Source organism: Rhopilema esculentum, chromosome 3 (genome assembly GCF_057945365.1).
Source record: "Rhopilema esculentum isolate cy_ngs chromosome 3, ASM5794536v1, whole genome shotgun sequence".
Taxonomy (NCBI): domain Eukaryota; kingdom Metazoa; phylum Cnidaria; class Scyphozoa; order Rhizostomeae; family Rhizostomatidae; genus Rhopilema; species Rhopilema esculentum.
Window position 1 is genome coordinate 2827317 of NC_142817.1, and position 21875 is coordinate 2849191.

General features: G+C 35.6%; 1 protein-coding gene across 1 annotated transcript; it reads left to right on the forward strand.

Moving 5' to 3' along the window:
- Positions 1-2266: 2266 nt before the first annotated feature.
- LOC135692712 (sonic hedgehog protein) lies at positions 2267-15227 on the forward strand. Its single transcript, XM_065210962.2, has 3 exons — positions 2267-2942; positions 13229-13490; positions 14259-15227. Exons 1-3 carry the CDS (start codon positions 2652-2654, stop codon positions 15062-15064), a joined length of 1359 nt encoding a protein of 452 aa, XP_065067034.2. The 5' UTR covers positions 2267-2651; the 3' UTR covers positions 15065-15227.
- The last annotated feature ends 6648 nt before the right edge of the window (positions 15228-21875 follow it).

Consider the following 21875-nt stretch of genomic DNA (forward strand, 5'->3'; position numbering starts at 1 on the left):
TTAAAAAACTTTCTTTCAAACAATTTTCCCTCTTCGAAGTTGACAAGAAGGAACAAAGCAAGTCAAAAGTATATAGATAAAACTTCACGTCATCAAAATCGATATTGTTTCTTTAATATCATGTAGAACATTGTTTTGATATTTGGAATCTCGTCATGATGTGGCATTCCTTTGTTCTTTAAGAAAAACTGCCCCTTAGCGTAAGTTGACTCTTAGAGGGGTATTCAATCACGTATTTGATAATACCACGAGCCTACCTGAATAGATATATGATAAGTGAACGTAGAGCTGGATTTTTTATGTTAATTTTTAGGGACATTTTCAAGTAATGTGCATTAAAATTCAAAAGAAAATTTGCCGATGAAATTTTTTTGTGGAATGGGGTGAAGGGAAAGGGAATGTAAGGTGCCAATTGTTGAGTGGTTTGGAGTGCTAGAACACTTACCGTTAAGTGTTTTTTATAGAGAATTCAGGAACCCTAAAATTGAAATTGATTTCTTGTAAGTTCTTTCATGTTTGAACATCTTCCATTTACATTCCAACCACACCAATAAGTAATTTCTATATAGAATTCTTAAGGAAGAATTCTTATGTGTTTTCTGTCTTTGCTTCTGTGTATTAAACGTGTACATAGATTTAAGTCAGCAGGAAGAGAAATTTTTGAAATTTCTTCTAAAAAAATTGCATTTTGGCTTTCGAAGCATTTATATCTGTCCCCTTAATGATATCTACCATTGTTATGTAGTCCACATAAATGCCTTGATTGTCAGTTAAATTTTACATCTGTTTGAAAACAATCTTTGCATAGTAAAGAATATAAAAATGGCTTTGAGAAATACAAGCATTTTGAAACATGTTACTAAAGCTTTTCGCTTGACATTTTAGGCATTGACTGGCAAGCAGCACTGATCAGGCAACCTTAAAAACTGTGTGCTCGCGTTTCTGACTGGCCTATTTCGATCCACAACTGGGTACATATATTTCCTAGCGTAGCGTTTTCGATCTATGTTTTGACGCTTTATACTATGAAGGGTGTCAGAAAAGCTTTAGTAACATGTCTCAAAATTTTTGCATTTTTCAAAGCCAGTTTTTCTTTTCCAACCATCTAGCTATCGATTTCTTAATAGCTTACTCAAAGAGCATACAGTTCATACCTCGAGATTTTAATGTAAAAAACCTAATAGGCTTCCTGTAGGGTTTAAGACACCTTATCTATAATTAAGACTTGTATTTATAATGTCTATATCAAAGATTATCGCCTAATAGCATATCTATTTTTCCTTATGTTAACACATAAATCTCTAACTTTATTTAGTACTTCCAGTGCTAATTTCGTAATTTTTTTACCTAAAAAATCCTCAGTATGCATATTTCGTTCCCGCCCTGATCTATAGCAATTTCAAAACATCTTTCTTGCCAAGATTAAGTCCCCGCCTACTTTGCCGGATCTCCATGTTGATTTGTCTTCACAACACGTAATTTCCAAGAATTAAAGTTTATTCCTGCTGCCTTATTGTTTCATTAGCAAATCCCAATTTTTTTCAATTTTTACAAAAGGAATACTTTTAAGCGTTTTTTACCATAGTGCTTTTCTTCTTAAGCTGGCCGAAAGACTAGAATGTAATTTAAAATTATAAGCAATTATCTAAATGAACCACATGTCTTCCTCCACAACAAAATCCCCAAAAGGTAGAAGGAAGTTTCAGAGAGAGTGATCAGAAAATATGTTGAACATAAAGAAATATAGCAAGAATTATACTGTTTCAAACAACACATTCGATTCAACGTTTCCCCATTTTTGAAAATTCGGTCTTCCTGAGTTATGTCCGAGCATGATTGGAATTTGCGGAAGATTATATTTAGATTGCCTTACAATTCTTCATCAAATATTCATCACAAAGTTTCAAATTTGCCAAGTTGATTATAATGATTAATCAATATTATAAATTTACCAAGGTATTTATTTTAAAATTCCTGGTTATTTTTCAAATGTATCTTTTAGAAGTGCTAGATTTTCGCCTACCAATAAAATTTGACATAATTCTCTTCCACTGGCGTAATTGCAACATCAACACGCTAGGCTTCATCATCACCATCATCATCGTGATCATTTCAAAGGAAATCAGCTGAAAGACCTGAGGGTGGCTTGATGTCTTGTATGATGATTACGCCTTGACAATTATCAAACAACGATACAATGTGAAATTTTGTTCCCATGGTAAATGATTCTTTGTCCTAAACCTCGGTTTATCAAATGACATTGAAGCTAATGACAATGAACAATCGTGAAATAATGTCTCGGTTTAGTTCTTAGATCTGATCTTTTGGATTCGAGCTAGAATTTTGATTAGCGCTTAAGAGATGATCACCTCAGCGCTTTATTTCATAATTGACTTGGTGTAACTAATTCGCATATGATGAGGCAAAAACTTACTTTTTAAATTATGTCGACAGTAGAACTATAAAAGGGATTGGCTTCATGCGATATGGATGAGAATATCTTTATAAAACTACGAATCAAGCTAAACATTTTGGCCGAGAGGTGCATATCCACGAACATTGTCTAACACAGGTCAGTCACTATTGTCAACAGTCTATAAGCTCAACATTACAAGAAAGAGCACCAGAACCAAGAGCTTCAAACCTAAAGGATGAAAGTCACCCGAGATAGGAATTGCTACTTTTTGATGTTCCTGTTCTGCCAAATATTACGCGTGTCTCTGCAATGTGGACCTGGGCCATCAGCATCACGCAGAAGCAAAAGGTTGAAGCCCATGACATTGTACCAACGGCTTCCCGATGTGGACGAAGATTCTATCAGCGGCAGTGGGATGTTCCGTAGAATAGTGACAGATGAAAGCAAAGAATACAAGGAATTGGTGAAAAATTACAACAAAGACATTGTGTTTGAAAGTGGTGAAGGAAAGAGGATTATGACGAAGGTTTGGTTAATTCTTTATCTGTTTACATTCACTCCTGAAAACAGATTTATAATTTTTTGATTGCATCTTCTTTATCTTGTTGATATTTTATACAAGATGTTAGTCTTGATTTGTCTTTCATTGATAACGTTTATGTAATTGACGTGGGGGATATGACTCATTTTACATAATACTTTTAAAATAAAATTTTCCTTCTGGCAGATGTTAACTTGAAGCAATATTCCGTTGGGTTTGAAAAACACCAAGTTATAATCACCATAGTCTTTATTTTTTTCTCATTTCTAAGTATCTATATTTTAGCCAATTCATATTATTATCAATTTTCTTGTGGATAATTTCTGGCAGCTATAAAGCCCTTTATGAGAAGAAGAAAATTTTGGACGAAGCCTGCTAGAGCAATGGATTTGTGAACCCATTTAAATCTAGATAACAAATTTCCTTTAAGAGTATCGAGGAGTTTTTTTTACGTTAAAGGGCCGTTTAATATGACGTGTTTGTTTCATCCTGACGTTTCATACTTCATATATTCTTCTTTCTCTAAATATAATAATTAAGCCCTACTTTTACTTCATTTGATAGATTTTGATTGCTATTTTTGTGGGCTCTAGGCTTTTAACAATGTTCATCTCCAGACTTGTTTCATCTTTAAAATTTAATGCCATTCACACGAGCCTCTAACAAAACTATACGTTAAACTATATGTTTTGTGCTCTTTTGTGTTTATTCATTGTTTTGTCATTTTTGCAACATTTCTCCATATTCAATACCTTTATTATACTAGCCTTTTGTACAATATCAAGCGAATAAGCAGAGGAATTTCTTTCAAATTAAAACAGTTTTGAAGCTGATTTTCTTTAAACGAACTTACATATATTTCTGTTTGTTTTTTCTTTGTCCCTGTACCCTTATTGTTCTATGTCTAATGTACAGCCAAACCCTAGACAAAGTTATAAAGTGGTTATGGTTTCATGATGAAAAATGAAAACATTCTTTCTTTGCCAAATATCATTTCATTTTTCGTTTTAAATTATTTAAGGGGGGTAGCTCTTCAGCAAATGCTGCTTTACAAGGGGCTCTCTATTTATCTTACAATGTTGCATTTGACAAACAAAGCTAATTCATAAATTTATCTAAAATATATATAAAATAAATTTACAATATGTTTAGAAAGTGAAATGATATTTGTGTATATTTGTGCATGACTTCATACTTTAGTTATTTTAGTACCATTCGTTATACCTGGTAGTTGCATCTGTATGCCAAGAAAATTATCATTATATGATTTGTGAATCAAACCATCAAATAAAGTTTTGATTTTGATATTGCAGTCAAGAATATTGCTATTAGAGAATCTAAAAGATACCAAAATTAGCAAACTTTAAAAAGGTTCAGAAATTTTATCCTAGAAAAATGTTTGAGAATTAAAGTTCTAGTTTCAGCTAGTCTTAGAGCTATAACATTTATTGCTAGTTTAAGAGCAGTTTTCAGTGAAGTTCAAATTTTGCATAAAGTTGAGAAACAAGTCCAGTGTTCTTCACTGCAAAGCACTCTCCTCCACACTGGATTGATCTCTTCATGACCCTACCGAATCCATTTGTTGACTGTTATGCCTTTTGAAATAGCTTTACAGTATTCCCTTTAAGGAAAGCATTTCATTTTCTGTGCATGTTTTTCCCATTGTATGAAACACTAACTAAAGCAACAATAAAAAACTGCTTTCATTTCTCGTTTCAACTTCCCAGTGGTTTTCTAGCTATACGCCCTAAAAATTATTGTGGAAAAAGCACTTTGAAGTAATAATAAGATGCTATCTGTTTCCAAATGATGTATTGTCTAAGTTCTATTTGTTATCAACATATGGTGTATGTCATAGATTGAAATTTGATGCATTTACCGATTGCAATTGAGAAATTACTGTCTGATAATTCGAGACATCTCTGCTATTTATTTGGCTATCATTCAACCTCATTTTATATTTCACTTATTCAGAATCCTCTGCGGAGTCAGATCATAGACTATGGTCCAGTGGAAACCAGAGGATTAAAATCCACCAGGCTGATATTTTAACAATTACGCGTATTTGAGTTAAGAACCAGAAACATTTCCCTGATGGTCGCATTAAGCATGAATCTCAAAGTAGCAGTTTCAGTATAAGAGCAATTTCAGCCTGTGGCAGAAAATCTTAAATTGTTTTATGTTGGTTTCTTTGAGTGTCTTTCTTTGATTAAAAGCTGGAGAAACATCATCAGCTGGAGAAGAAATGTAATTCATCTGAGATTTCAGCAGTGATTTCAGAGGTATCAATTTAGGGGTTGCAGAAGCCTGAGCTTCAGAAATATGTGATACTATGTGGTATTAAGAGATTCTTCTCCTTTGCATGCAATGTTAGAGGCTGATGTGACAATAATGCTTTTGAAAGCACTCGTGATCAAATTCACTTGCAGCAAATCATTAGGGTGTTTTCCAGTTATCAATTTTTGCTGATCTTATCTTCATCAGTTCAAAACATTAGCTACTCCGTGGGGTTGACTGCTCTTTGTGAAGAATCCTTGATCTTTGCTTCAATAATCTGCAAATCAAACTGTTAACTTATAGGCTTCGTTCATGCGAATACAAAGTAGGCTCCTTTAAAAGTTGTATCCTTGCCAGGCAATCGATCCTGCTCCATTTTCTATTTATCATACCTTTGATTGCTGTGTTCGTCGCTTTCTGAATTCTGCTCAAGTCTAGCAAAAATAAAAGACCCAATCTATTCTTACTAGCTTTTCATTTCCCGTTAAATAAAGGGATAATATTCAAAATTATTTGGATTAACCATAATTTTTGTGTATGATGTTCTGTATCACAGGTAGTACACGTAAGATCACAAGTGTCGTAGGAACATAACAGAACATTCATCTAAGCCTGTTTATCCAGTATGGTTCTCTCTGACTAACGAAGTTAACTAAGTATTCTAATTTATGCAATGTTATTTTAATGTATGCATAAATCGCAACATTGCATTTTGGAGGTGCGGAGAAGCAATTGCAAATTCTAGAGAAATTGCACATGCGGATCTCGATTTTTATTTACTTATTTGCAGATAGGTCTTACTCTGTTTCGCCCTTAATAAAGAAAGAAATAAGTGTACTGCAATGCTTTGGTGTGATCTTCTTTAATTTGTTTTGAAAATGGCTTTGAAAAAAGCAAACATTTTACAACATACTTAAAGCTTTTTCGTCTGACACTCCTCAGAGCATAAAACGTCAGAATAGGTTCCGAAAAAACACGATGGAAAAATATATACCCAGTTGTGGATCGAAATAGGCCAATCAGAAAAACGCAAGCACAAGACCGGTATAGTTGACCAATCAGTGCCGCGAGCCTAAAGAAAAATTACCAATGGAGTCCAAGAGAGAAAACGAACTCCTTTTGTCTACACAATGGCGGCTTTTTCGTTTTTATGTAGATTGACTCCAAAACTGCTAGATGGAAGGACGACCGGGCTCTGCCAATTATCCGAAACATGTCGTCATTATAGAGTTTTGCACAATCTGGGTTGTCTAAAAGATGTTGACCAATGGCAGAATCACTTGTTTTAACAGTGTTTCTAGACCTACAAGATCGAGGAGGCTGTTCTCTTTGAGGGGCAGTTTTGTTTCGTATGTTGGAAGGAACATGCTGTTTTATCCTATCCCCCAATCTTTGGGTTGTGCGCCCTACGTAGCCAGAATCACACTGGCACGTAAATTCATAAATGACGGAACTTTTTTGTTTGGTAGGGACGCAATCCTTTTGAATGGATGGAAGGGCTCTCCTAGTGCTGTAAACAATCCGAGGATTGACAGCAAAGAAACAATTGGTTATGGCTTGCCTAATCTGACTCTCGAATCGCAAGGAAGTGTTACCAATCCATGGTAGTTTCAAATAAACTGGGCACTTTTGCGGACCAAACTTTTGAACAGCCGAAAAACTTGCGATCTTCTCCTTAGTATAAGATAAAATGACGTCTTCAGGATAGCCGTTGTCCAAGAAGATCGTTTTGAGTTTTTCCAGTTCAGCGTGCAGTTTAGATTTCGAGCAGATCATAAGTGCCCTATGTACTAATGTTTTGACAAGGTTGACTTTGCGTTGTTTTGGGCAAAATGAATTCCAGCGTATGTACTGACCGGTAAAAGTAGGCTTGCGATATACACTGGTAAGAAATCCAGTGTTAGACTTTTCGACCAAAACATCTAAAAATGGTAAGGAATCATTTTCTTCCTTTTCAAACGTAAACTGGAGGGCTGGGTGTAGGCTATTTAGGTGTTTTAGAAAAATATCACACTCAGCCTCTGTTTTGAAAATGGTATATGTGTCATCCACATACCGAAAATAGACACCTGGCTTTTGGTCGTAGTCGAACAAACGCTCTTCATGAAAGCCAACAAAGATATTGGCCAAGGCAGGTCCCAGAGGGCTACCCATAGCGACACCATTCTTAATTTGTTTTGTTGGCAGTATTTCTTTTAATCATTTTCTTCTAAATTCCCTATCCCCCCAGTTCCTTCTCTATCTACCTATAACCGGGTCGAAAGGACTTCACGATAAAACCGTTAATCAGGCGATATATGTGGATGGCCCCATGTCCTTCTACATGTGTGTGCAGAGATGAACAAGCTTAAAAGCTTAAATAATGATTCGCCTCATTATAAAAACTATTTAGACTTCAAACGCTTTCCGCCTCTTGATGTCTTGATATCAGAGCGGTCTGCTTCCCAATTACCAATTGACCAAGATATGCCGATTATATGATATACAGTTTTAAATGCCTTTAAATTAGCCACATTCGAGTAAGAGGGTCAGCATACTTGAGGGTTATATCTCGTAAAAACCTGCACTGTCTACGGGTATCGTCAAAATGACTTGACATTTGTGTCATATTCATGGGCAAAGCCTATCATTTTGCGGTCTTAGAAATTGCTTTCAAAAAGGATGGTGTCAGCAGTTTCCTGTTGTCAATGATAGGCCCTAAACTTTAAATTACGGAAAATATAATGGTTGGTGTGCATTTCTATTTTAAATTGTAGCTGGTTTGAGCGATGCAAACAGCCGAACTTGTTAAAAAATAACTTTCTAGGCCATCGGAATACTGGCTGCTGTAGTAAAATACTTTCAGCCTCTCGAGAGTTTAAAATTGCGTTTTCTGTCAAAGGAGATTGATAGATTCAAATCTATACAATATCACACATTCGTGTGCATAAATATGACTCTCTGGATGTTATTAGATAATTCATAACATTCAAGTGGTCATAAAGGGTGCGATCGACGCAACAAAATACAAGTATGATCAGTGGCGGGTTAAAGGGGGGTCTAAGGTCCATGGCCCCAGGCCCCATGCTTATGGTAGCCAAAAGGGGCCCCACACCTAAGAAAAATAATAGATATTGTAGAGAACAAGGACCCCGCAATCCCTAAAACCGCTTAGCATTATCCTCGCTCGCTTGGAAGTGATAATTCCTCTTTTTTATATTCCATATCAAAATTTAATTGAAAAAGTTAGCAGCCATTAAACATGAAACACAAGGACACAAAATATTTCTTATATTACTTCTTGTATTTAAATATTTATTATATCTCTTTTTCTTTATAGTCAATTGTTCAATTCTTAATGTCGTGACGGCTCGATGACGATTTGATTTTCATATAAGTCTGATCCTTTAGAATTTAAATTCGATCTTTAGAACCTAAAATAATCTCGTTTTTTGTTTATGTTTTTCGAATTATTATGATATGATAATATGTTGATATGATAATAAGTCTTTATTTTACTAAATATTCCAGTTCACAGTTAAGATAACATTATTGTATGGAAAAAACGTCAGAACTCCAGACGCGTAACCAAGTGATGTTTTAAAGTTCATGGGGGCTGAAACAATGTTACCTATATTCAGCAGCGTAGCAAGGGTGGTAAGATTAGGGGGGGAGAGCGAAAGCGAGTTGAATGAGGGAAAAATTGATTCACACCTTTTGGAACGTCAGAATTCGCCCTTTTTCGATGAGACTTTTTGCCATGTTAATGGGGCATCCCTCCCTTGCCCCCCCCCCCCCTCACTATGCTACTGCCTATATTTACAAACGTTTTAGTGGGAAAAGACATTGCACAGCACCTTTGTATCTCATAATAACTGCAGCCTTTTAATATAACCTTGCTCAGTCATCAGATTTCGTTAGTGTTCTTCGCTTGCATTTTATACTAGATCTTCTATTGTGCAGTTGATCAGGTCAGCGACTAGCCATTCCCATCTCAAAGAGATCTTAGTCTTGACCAGCTACATATAGTCAGGACCAAGCACGTTACTTAAAGGGGCTGTGTCGCAAGGGACATGCCAGTTTGCGAAAGTTGTTTGGGTGAAACAACCTGCGTTCAATAGGAAAACCAATATGGAATAAAACAGTTTTTTGTATCCGTGCTCATCGTGCGAAGCTTTTGCATTTTTGGATGTTTTATGAAATGAAAAGAATATTAAAGGTATTTTCTTCAGTCTTATCACCATATTTCTTTGGATAAAAGATGGCGCTACAAAAACAAAGGCAACTTTTACGGCCAGGATACAGCAATTCGCAAGGTGCAGTTTATAGAATAGAAATAGGAACGTTTAGGGGTAAATTATTTTTTGAGGACAGTTAATGCTGTATCCTAGAAACTCAAGTGAAATTGTTGACTCAGAACCAGTTGGCTGGAAAGGCTCGAGAACAGAGCGATTTTGTTTCTGTTGAAAACGCAGCTGGCATTGCGTTGGAAAGAAACTTTCTACAAATCTAAATAAGTTTAGCAGCTGCATATGCTTCGCATAACAAATCAGTACTATTTTCCAGTTTATTGTAAACGAGTCTTATTCCAGGTCCTTTCCTTTCTCTTCCATGTAAACGAGAAGAGAAGTGCGTTATATATAAGCCAAAATTAATGATACCAAATAGTTTCCTTTGTAGTGTAAACGGAGTCCAAATCTTATTGGGTACGCTACCCTTCTTTCCGAAAGGTGTGAAAGTTTGTCGGCGAAGCATCCCTACATGGCAAAAAAGATTTGCATTTGCAAAGAGTTTGCATTTGCATTTCCCAAGGGGGTGTCACCACCCGTGCACCGCACCGTAACGACAGCCCTGTTTATGTGGTTCTATTTATCAAAAACTAGATTTTCCAATATCCAATTATTGCAGGAAAACTTATCACATTTCTATATCCCCCTCCCTCTCTCCTACTCCTACTCGTAACTTAAAATCAGTCATCAAATTGAAAATTTAAAGGCGAAGTTGCGTGTAGAATAACAGCTTAAGTGTTCATCAACAAAAAAACCAGTTCAGAGATTCATATCTTAAGCTTTCTAGCTATCTATAAGATAAATTTCTGTATTGTCTTAAGTTGTATCCGCATAAACACGGCAATTATAATGATATGCCAAGATACCTTATCAAGCCAGGTCTAAGCCACAGAAGATATAATTTCAATCAGGTATCTACGACCAAACATCCATTTCATTAGAGACGATTAGAAAAACATTCACTCATTCATTTCCCATATTCTGAGAATCTCGAAAGCCAATAGATAAAAACCCTCCAACACCATCTTGTTCTTGGATATTACTTAAGAGTTGTTCTATATCTATTTATCCTTAAAATGCCATTCCATCGTTTTCATCTTTATTGTTTCCCTTTATCTGTGGTATTTTCAGCTTCAAAATCATGAAGACGTTTGTCTTTGGGCATAACACATTTGGAAAAAGGACTAAGCGCTGGTATATCTGTGAAATGCTTATAAAGTATCAAAACAATTTTGCTTTTGTTTGCTCGTGAGTGGGATAGAGATGCCGGTGTCGTGGAAGAAACTAAACTTCACCCTTGAAACTAAATTCCAAATATGTGCATAAACGTCAAGAATTAGCCTTCCGAAAGTTGCTTGAAACGATTTAGATTCTGATCGAAGCTTTGTAAAAAGAATTTTAGATATTCATGACTCAATAGAGTTCTTAAGTGGTGACTTAATAAATATATCTATTAGGAATTTCTGAATTTGGACCACATGACCTGAAAAACCATTTTGAAATACCTATAAATGTGCAAATTCAGCAAATTTGTTACATATTGGTTGAGACATAAAAAGATGGGCACAACCTCTTTCTCTGTCCGCTTCCGTTCTCGAATCTGCAAACCAGGCTGTAAGCTAGGAAATACCAATAGTAGTTTACTGGCAAAACTCAGTTTTCCCACTTGCAAAAATTGGCCAATTTTCAACAATTTCAGCATGTTTTGTGGTTTAAGAGGTATTTCATGATATTCATGGTCTTCTAGAGTTATATTATATAAAACTCCCGACTGATTTGACTGGTGCAAAGAAATACTTACTCGTTTAGAAAAAAACGCGCGCTTCTTAAGAGCAGCCCCGTTAGAAAACAGCTTACTTAACGTGCAAACTGGATTGGCCGATTACTCAGTACTCCCACTCCTAAAATCCTCTTATGATTCCTAATTACGATCTTACATTGTTGATGATTCATTCATGTGACTTTGAACTGGTAAGAAAAATCTGCTTCCTTCATTGATTGCCACACTATTTTCTGAAAATTTTTCTTTATTTTCTCTCCTATCACTAGGAGTCGTCAAAACAGCTTTTCCTCTTCGAACATCATCCATTAAGATAGATCATTTTGGAAAACGAATTAATTTCCCAATTGCATTCCGTATCCTAGTTCCGCAGGCTTAGAAATTATTTTTAAAGAGATCTACCAAGTCAATAGTTTGCGGTGATGTGTGTAGCTAATTGTAGTTAAAACTCTCTGTCTTTGCTTTTGCTTTCAACTTACAAACTACCATATGAAAAAGGCAAGAGGAGATGAACTGGGATGTGGCACTCATCAGATAAAGAAATCTCGATGTGATGAATTCTGTCCAGAATTTGAAAATTTGTTGTTTTGTTTTTATTGTTATAGGAGCTGATCTTTACTCCAGACTTCTAGTTTTAACTGAGGAACAGGCTTATATCTGTAGATTTTCCGAATTATATATAGCCTTAATATGCCTGCAAAGCGTGCACTAGCATTTTGGAGAGAGTAACAGCTCATTGACTTTCCCACTAACAGTGTGTATCAATGACTATTGTGCTACATTTTTTTGTAAGGCAAGGCGTGCTCATATGGATGAGGTTGGTGTTAAAGAGGCTATAATAAGAATTAAGCTGAGTAGTTGTATAACCCGCATACTTATAGTAAAGTTATAATGTGAGAACCAATATAGGACTGGTTACAAGTACCCCAGTCTAAAAATACCTTTTGGGGGCGTTTTAAAAGCTTGATATGCATCCCACCGTTTTCAGCATTTCGAAGTGAGTATCTGTAGCTGTAGTGGTTGTATCATGAAATGCAGAATTCAACTACTAAGCGACACCAATATCATTAAACGCCAGAATGGCAAATTCTTTAATAGAAAGAAAAATTCCAACAGCCAAAACATAACCTTTTGCTTTTAGATCAGATCACATTGCTGTTTTTGTATTTTTATTCATTTTTGCAAGCTCTTTCTGATGTTGTCATTTCCCGCTTCCGGAACGTTGGTCATTTTGCTGAATGTTCACAGAGCTTAAAGGCAATCTGTTCCTTATTGTGCTTAACTTTATTTTCCCGCGAGTGAAATTCACGCACTTTTGAGATTGATCGATAATTAAACGACAACCAATCAGAAACAACTTTGATTCCAGAGCTTTCGAATCAAATGGCTGTGTTCCCGTTCAAGAAAACTGTTGCTAGAAAAAATTTGTTCCCTGTTCCCTGTTTGGTTTGTGGAACAGATATGTGAACAGCGAAAGGAAATGCTTCCATTATCATCATTTAATTCCAGTAATTAAATCTTCTTGCCATTTTTGATAGCTTTTTGCTCGCAGTTTCAATTCGTTAAGGCGGGAAGACCAATTGTTCATGTTAGCCAATCACTAAAGGGACAGACTGCCTGTGGACATTACTTTTATGATCTAAACTTGAAAAAAAATTGGTTAGGCAGGTTGATAGATGAAAGAAGTCGACGGCAGTATTGTATGAAGAAATAAATACTAGAGGGGCACCATTGTTTCGTAAAAAAGAGACAAAAGGGATTGTCTTTTGTAAAAAGAAGTTTTACGATAATTATTGGTTCCGTTGTTCATAGTGGATGTTAGTAAAATTTTTCTTCGGATACAATCTTTTGATTGGATCCAAGCGTTCATTGTCATCACTACACTGTTGATAATGCATTCATGGCTCGAGCTTCCGATTTGTTTTTAACCTTATGTGCATTTTCAGCGTTGCCGTGAGAAGATTGACGTACTGGCAAAGCTTGTAAAACATCAATGGCCTAATGTAAAGTTACGAGTGATTGAAGCTTACGACAAATATGGACAACATCCACCAAACTCACTTCATTACGAGGCAAGAGCAGTAGATATCACGACATCAGACAGAGACAAATCAAAGATTGGTAGTCTTGGCGCGCTGGCATACCGAGCAGGCTTTGATTGGGTGTACTATGAGTCACATTCATATATTCATGCCTCCGTAGTCGCTGGTTCGTGTAATTTGTCTATAGAGTATCTTATTAACATAGCACTCAGATCTTGCAGGCTTAGCAATTACTAGACAAGGAACTTCTTATGACGTAATTTCTTTGCTGTAATATTATTTCCTTCAAAACGAATGAGTTTATGTTCTTGATCATTCTACGTTTAAGATGGTTCAAAGATGGAATCATTTTAATCATTCTACGTTTAAGATGGTTCAAAGATGGAATAGATGTAAATGATTTTATGCAAAATAAAATCGGATCATAAAGCCAGTACTGGACAGATAGTCTCTTCTTTGCTAATTGATTCAAAACATGACCCGTATTTTCAATAAGATTTCTTCTTGAGCGATCCTTTCTGGGCTAGACCCCTAGAGCAATAAAATCTGTCCAGAATAATAGAGAAAACCTGCTATTCTAATATGAAAAAGGCATACCAGAGGTATTTTATGCATAAAATGTTTTCGTATTGAGAGTTACGCTAAAAGAATGGGTAAAAAATGACAACTGCACCTTTTTCATTGTTAGTGGGAAGCTAAGATGTAGGGGGCTACCTTCTAGAAAAAGATTTCAATGCTGGAAAACTTTAGATTCTATCAACAGATACAGTTTGATTTGATAATGGTATTTTTTGGTTGGTTTACCAGTTTTAAGCGAGCCCCCGCCGTCAAAGATCATATTAAGCGGTATATTACTTAAAAGTATATTTGCAGAACCTTTTTGCTGCAGCGATTCCCCTTTTTGGAAAATTGAATTTGTTTAATTTCATTTCAGAGAATGAAGTGAGTCTAAAGCAAGCAGATTGCTTTCCTGGCTCATCAAAAGTAGAGACTTTGCAACGTGGTCAAGTCAGCCTCGAAGACTTACGAACTGGAGACGACGTGTTAACTTTTACGATTCTCGACGGTCAATATATTCAAAAGTATACAAAAGTTTTAGGATTCCTAGATAAAGTAAAAGAAATACGGCAGAAGTATTACACGTTCGAAACAAGCAACGGGGCCAAATTCGCAGCGACAAAGTCACACCTGGTCTTCAAAGTGAAGGATGAGGTTCACCTTAACTGTACGGTATATAACAACTTTGGAAACCAAAGACAGTCATCGAGGCCCAGCCAGGTTACAACCTCTTATTTTCAAAAGAGTCTTGGGATATATCGATTTTTACAGTTTTCGGAAAGTAAAACATTGCAATTCCACCAACAGCCTTTGATTTATGATTCAGCAGAACAATTAAACAGGAAAGAAAATACTAAATTTGCAGGATTGTTGAGGATTGGAGAAAGTCTACTTACCAAAGACCAAAATGGCGTTCGAAGAGACACTATACGCGTCATTTCTCAGAGTGTAATGCAAGGAGCATATGCACCGCTGACAGAAGAAGGAAGTTTAATTGTTGATGGAGTATGGGTATCGAGCTACGCAAAAATTCGCGATCCGCGAAAAGCTCATTATGCTTTTGCCCCATTTAGAACTTGGTGCAAATTTGCGCCGCTATGCACGTGGGAAGAACTGTTGAACTTGTATGTAGATGGTCTGAAATGGTTAAATAGAATACTAGGCATTGTTGATCTTTATTAAACTTAATCATACCTGTAAAATGGGCTTAAAAAGTAGCATGTATTTGTCTCTAGACTTTGATAGAGAAACGTATTTAAATCCACTTAATAGAGGACAGTATTGGCACTGCAATGTGTAAAGATAGATTTAATTTTATATCGGACATTCCTTTGAACTAGTTTATGTCTCTTGCTCTGCCCCTTACTTTCTTCATAAGTACCTTTGAAACGAAAAAAAAAATTGTTGAAAACTTCATCACATATTTATGAGTTAAATTTCATACCCAAATAAGCCTCTAGTACAACAAAATTAGAAGATAGCACGGAAAAGAGGAAAAATAGCATACTTATGTACTTTTTGTCTGACACTCTTTAGAGTACTAATATACATCTTTCTGACTAAAGGAAAGATGAAAGTTATATCCAGGCAAGGATCGAAAGAAGGCAAGAGGAAAATTGAACCTTCTGATTGGTTCCTTATTGTCCATCAATCGGCGACCGTTATTATATCACGTGGATGAAGAGCCTACTAGAGAAAAAGAACTTTTTCTGTCTTCACAAGTCCGATTCTTTTGATTTCATTTAAAATTTTGGATGGTTGCCTTCATTATCTAGTCTAGTTGCCTTCATAAGATCCTATGGCTCTTTCACTAAGAATGTATCTAAAGATAAACTTCGACCTAACTTTGAATTTCATTTTACGTTAATAGCAATTCGACCATGCTGATTCCAAATCCGAGATGGGCCCTTTGAAATTTCGACCGGAAGTGTGAATTTTTGATGACGTCACAGAGGGACATTTTTTGCCAGTAAAACACTCAAAGCGGGGCAAAAATACACGTAAATTGAGTGAAAATGGTCTCAATCGATAGTTCTCGATGTTATGATTTGAATGGTATATACACTTAGTGAGCAAAAGTATTGCACAGGTTCGACAAAGGAGTAATGGCGACCGCATTGTCAACAGCAAGGCAGTCGATATTGAAACCACTTTTGTGAAGCCGTAAGGCGTCTTTTTATAGTTAATAACCAACCAAACCAAACTTCAAGCCATTGACAGCACTTTTAATTTAAAAGTTGAAAAAAGTTACCTTTTTAAAAATAAAAAAAATTAACTTTTTATTTGACAGCCTTTCAGCTTTGAAACCTTTGTGAGACTTGCTAAAACTTTATCAAAAAGTTTAGTAGCAGGTTCTGTTAATCGAGACATGATAAGTTCAGAAAACCATTTGAAAGATCACATTTAGGCGTTGGAAAACCAAGTCGATGATAGATGGCCTTGTATTTGGTGGAAAGTGGCATATTTAAGTCATTTTTTAAGCCTACTCTTTTACAGCTACTGAGGCACTTGAGTGAACCTGTTTATCGCGGGAATTTTGGTATTTTCATTAAATGAGAGGATGAAATGTTGTTTCATGCAATTTTCAGCATTATTTATTCCTATTACAACATCGCGATTGGTTGGAAAAAATGGACTTTACGATTTGTGACACATTTTATTGATTGAATTTTGCTGCAACATATCACGAAGCGGCCGCTGCGATTAGGCCCATTGCGGCTCCAAAAATTTCCGACCAAAACATTTAGCATATTCTCCAACAAAAGTGAGGAAAATGAGCAGTTCTAGACACCAAAGCATAAAGTAAGTATTCCCGAGTTAGTCTTTATAAGATCTCGCAAATTGGTGCAAAGAAGAACTTTTTTATTGCAAATATTTCATAGTTACTTCAATCATCATGGCTCAATTTTTGTGATTTTGCAAATGTCGATATTGTTTAGAAATACGCAAAAATCAAGAATATTCTTGCATTTCTTATCATCAGCATCAAACCTTGATAAATTTTCCAATATATTCAAACTAAAAAGTCATCTTATGACTTTTATGAAACTTGCTATGGCCACTTGAATTTTGGTTCGCTAAAAAATTTCGCTGCAGTGCCGCCATTTCTGTTTCAGCCTGTGCAATACTTTTGCTCACTAAGTGTAGTTCTCAGAGTTTTGGAGATGTCAAAAAAATTGATGACGTCATCATTTGGTAAATAGTAAAAACTCATGGCAATTTAACGATATTTAAAGACTTGGTATTATTCAACACAAAGCATTATATCATGTGAACTGGACAAAATTAAAAGAATCTTACAGCCAGTAAACTTAACCAGGAAAATTGGCCTATATCAGAAAACATTCTTATTGTCATCTGACATAGAAAAATAAGAATCCAGAACTAAATGCCAATCATTAAAACATACTGGATTAAATTTATTTAGATTCATCAATGGGTGTAATTGGTTTGTTTTCAGGATTTTTTTGAAATCGGCTTGTCATTTTGTAAAGAGAAATGATAGGTTTACTGATTATTCTAGCAAACTAATTTCTTAAGTTGTGGAGATTTGTCAATAAAGAAAAAGCTCGGTTAAAAGGTAATGAACAGCTTTTATTGATCTGAACCTTTTCCACTCTTCTCATCTATTTTTTTAAAGTTTTGGTCTAAATAGATAATAAACTCAAAAGATAATGAATTGACATTATTTGTAGCATACTAAAACAAGGTCTAATATTTATTAATTCATTCCTTTATTCATTCATTCAACTATTTACTCATTCGTTCAGTTATTCATTCATTCATTCATTCATTCATTCATTCATTCATTCATTCATTCATTCATTCATTCATTCATTCATTCATTCATTCATATTTTTAAGCTGATCTAACCTTTGTCGAGCCTAGACTTCGAGCAAATGTCGAATGCCCTGTATGCTAATTGTTTATGAGGGAAACTTTTAGTTGTTTACAAGAGGATTTTCTACAAATCTTTTGACCAGCACACGACATACACTGGTAAGAAAGTGAGTTCCTTCCTTATCAAAAGTCAACTGATGGGCTGCGTGAAGCCTATTCACGCAGAAAGCATACCCTGTTTTGAAAACTGTATACTTGACGGTTACATATTAATTATATACATCTACATTATATACATCTGACATTTCGTCGAAGTCGAAAATCTTCATTAAATCAAAAGAAAAATTTAACAAACTCGGTCTGAAAGGGCTATAAGCAACAACACGATCTTTTGGACTGTACATTCAATTGTTGAACTTAATCTTTACTGCCAACAAAAATTTGACAAAACTCGGTCTGAACGGGCTATAAGTAACAACACGATCGTTTGGTCGGTACATTGAATTGTTGAACTTAATTTTTACTGTATGTGATGCGGTATCTATCGGTCCAATGAAAACCTCTTCTGGAGATGCATACAAATAAGCTCAATAAAAGTCGGGAAAGACTGAATAGAACAATTAACGCACTGACTAATTTTGGAAACGCCCCTGAATGAGATGAAACAGTGGAAAAACACGGTGATCAATATGCAGTGTGCCTTAGAGTAGGACTCTTGCTTTGAGGCCAATCAGCAACACTTCCTGGACGCTGGAGCAGTGTTATACAACTAGTTTTGTCTGTCGTGCATAGTGTTTGTGGTTCGTTATTGTTAATGAGAATGTCTTCCGATGTTTGCGTCAGTCATTTTGTTTGTCATCGTGCTATCTCTATTTTAGTTGTTATTAGTCCATTTGCCGTTAATTTGTGTCATTAGGGTTTTGTGTGCGTCACTCATGTTGTTAAAAACGTATGTTCTTTGAGAGCAAGTCCAGTCTAGTCGAAGTTTTCGTTGAATGAAGTCATCATTCTGTAGTTGTTGGTTGCTGCTGATTATACGATCGCTATTGAAGAATCTTGGTTTTTAAAAACGTTATTGCGAACTGGAGTCTGATTTATGAGCTTTACCTGTCCTGTAAAATACTTTATTTTACAGCAGTTTGAGCAAAACTTTCTTTTCAAAATAAGTAATTACAGCTGGGTTCTGTAGAATCATTGCAAGGACAAGGATAAAATATGCATATCCACCCACGAAATAGACAGGGAATTTTTTAGAAAAAACTAGCAAACTGCCTAACCTCAAATTTTATTTCACATTCTTAGTAAATCAACCATGGAGATTCCAAATCCAAGATGGGCCAAAAAAAATTATCACCGGAAGTTACTGTTTTGATGACGTCATCATAAAAATGATAAAAAATCTTTAAAAATCAGCCAAGAACTTTTCTTGCATTTTTGCACTAAATTAACTAAGCAGGTTTCAAATCTGAGATGAAATGAAAATTATCTTGAGCGGAAGTCAAATTTTTTTATGACGTCATCAACTTGGAGAAAATTCACTTCGAGCCCCTTTAATTGTTTTTTCGCAACTATCATTGTCAAATATGTTACATATTTGAATAGCACAAATTCAGTTCTTTTGAAAGATGTATTGAATTACTATTATACTTACTTTTAAACGTTCTTTCATGACATCATCATCATTTTATGACGTCGTCTTCCTTTGAAGGTAATTGAATTTAGCTAGTTAAAAAAGGCATTCAAAATTAAAGTTTCATTGCATAGAAAATCATATGGAATCAATTCATCCTTCATCACTGTCTCCTTTGCTGGAACTCCCAAAGAAATTGTAGTTCCACTCATCATCGTCTGCTTCAAGTTTATCACCGTTATTTCCCACGCCCTGGTCCTCATTGGTTACTCGGCGGAGGGAGTGCGGGGCCCTGTAAAAGATGAAAATTATTCGTGTGAAAAAGATTTTGGGAATTAGTTGGCTGACTCCAGTATTTTCTGCAGATATTCACAGCTTTTTTAACGTTGACGATCTAATATTTTTCTCATCAAGCCGTTAAGAAATGTTCTTCTCTGTATATCCTCTAAGTGCCATTTTTTTATTTACTTATCAAATGTATGTTCAAAATTAGAATATATAAAGAAATTTTGTTCCTATAAACCACACTAATACCACCTGTAGGCCAGATCATTCTTTCCATCGTACGTCTAACCAAAGCATAAAGGCAATTTCTCTTACTTTTGGTAATGTAAACAATAGTAAATGCGTGTGTCGAACAGTATTGATCTGGTTGTAGAGCTTCTGATTACCTGTTTCTCATTGCTTTGCGAATTCTTACACTTATCTGCACAAGTGTTTCGTCACATTTCCCTTTGTATGATTAATTTTGCACAAATTTGATCGCTTTCGCGAGAATGTCTTTGCAGATTTCCTGTCTCATCGTAACTCCCTCGAGCAATTATCCTTTCCAGGACACTTCTAAAGCTTTTTAAAATGTTAGCTTTCCTTACAACAAACATTACCGGTGTAGTTTCGCAGCCAATAACTGCGTAAATAGCCGGAAGATTTTTGGAACTATCTAAGCCCAGGTAAGATACAACTTTCCAAAATTAACGTACTTCTCGTTGTCAATCTTTAAGGAATATTTCATTGAAGGCTTTTCACACAATAAGCAGAAAACTACATTAGTGTCCTTTCGACAACTAATAAATTTTTATCGATGAGGCAAGTATGGAATAACAAGCAGATGCCAGCCTCTTCATAGCTGCAATTAAGCAAGTATGTCGTGGAATCTTTTATTATCTTGAAGGTTTGTTGTAAAGCTGGTAAAGCCTTTGGATTATCTTGTTCTTTGTACTGCAGAAAACTGCCAAGCATCACTAATAGCAACAAAAACCTTGAAATTGAATATAATATAGGTTTGGTGCGGGTATAACACTTTATCTCTGCGATAACCAGTGGCGGCTCTTGCTAATGGGCATCTGGGGCAATGCCCCCTCAAAAAGATTCAAAGGAAATCTATGATATTCATATTTAATTTTGAAGATAGTCTTACTATGGCTAATTATATAAGTTTGTATCTCTTCTAGAAAAAACTCCTTGCTATCCTGTCTCGTCCTTAGCTTTGCTTCTGGCCCGCTAGTGCCTTGAGCGATGATGTCATTTTGCGGGCAAAGTTTTTTTTGCCCCTAGCCGACATGCGCACAAGCTAATTTTCGACCTCGAGCATTGCGAAACGCGGCCTGTAATTGGCTTATTTGGAGGAATTCGGGGCAAGAAAAATTTTGCCCATAAAATGACATCATCGCTAAACAACAACCACATCTATATGTGCTTCTTCTGCGCTCCATGACGATCATCATCGAACCATGAATACAGTGAAAAATTTGCAAACTCGACCTTTCTATCGATTATCGCAATACTGATGGTCTGCCCTCCCAACTGTGAAAGTCACGAGCCGCCACTGGCGATAACCCATTGCAAAACTCGGTTACCACTTGATAGCTTGTCAAGAACATTTTGTATGATCTGATCTGGCTCTTATTGTATCAAACTTACTTTGTAAAGCTAGTTTACCAATAAAGACTAAACCTTCAAGATAATAAAAGATTCCACGACATACTTGCTTAATTGCAACTACTAAGCTACTAAAATACTCAGCATTTGTAAATATTAGCCATTTATACATACCTCAATATTTTTCCAGGTATCCTTCTAAGTTAGAATTTGATACTTTGATGTCAAAAAATAGGCAGAATAAAATTATTGCAAATATAGCAAAATTTATATGGGGAAATTTTTAGATTTCGTAAAAGGATCCCAACACCTCCTGTAAAGTAATACAATTCCATTGTTGCAGTTTCTATCTGCTTGCTGCGGTTATGTTATATTGTAATTTTACTCTTTCTATTCAGAAATTGAATTTCATTTTTTCTTATGTTTAAATGGGGCTCCGGTGGCATATGGAGTCCCATCAAGTTTCACGTACCTCTACTGGGGGTATGTGCTAATCATAGATATACTGGAGCCATGCCCCGGCTGGGGGCATGAAATAAATATATTTTATGATGATGATGATGAGACACTTACAAGAAAAAACTCATAAAAGAGCAATCGAGCTAAGTTCCCCGGTTTAAAATTTAACGTTTAATTTGAACAAGA

What these genes read in the sequence shown, in the direction of transcription:
- LOC135692712 (XM_065210962.2), top strand. Translation starts at nt 2,652, where the DNA reads ATGAAAGTCACCCGAGATAGGAATTGCTACTTTTTGATGTTCCTGTTC. An exon ending in GAAAGAGGATTATGACGAAG is followed by an intron (nt 2,943 to 13,228) that starts GTTTGGTTAATT and finishes GTGCATTTTCAG; the next exon opens with CGTTGCCGTGAGAAGATTGA. An exon ending in TCATGCCTCCGTAGTCGCTG is followed by an intron (nt 13,491 to 14,258) that starts GTTCGTGTAATT and finishes ATTTCATTTCAG; the next exon opens with AGAATGAAGTGAGTCTAAAG.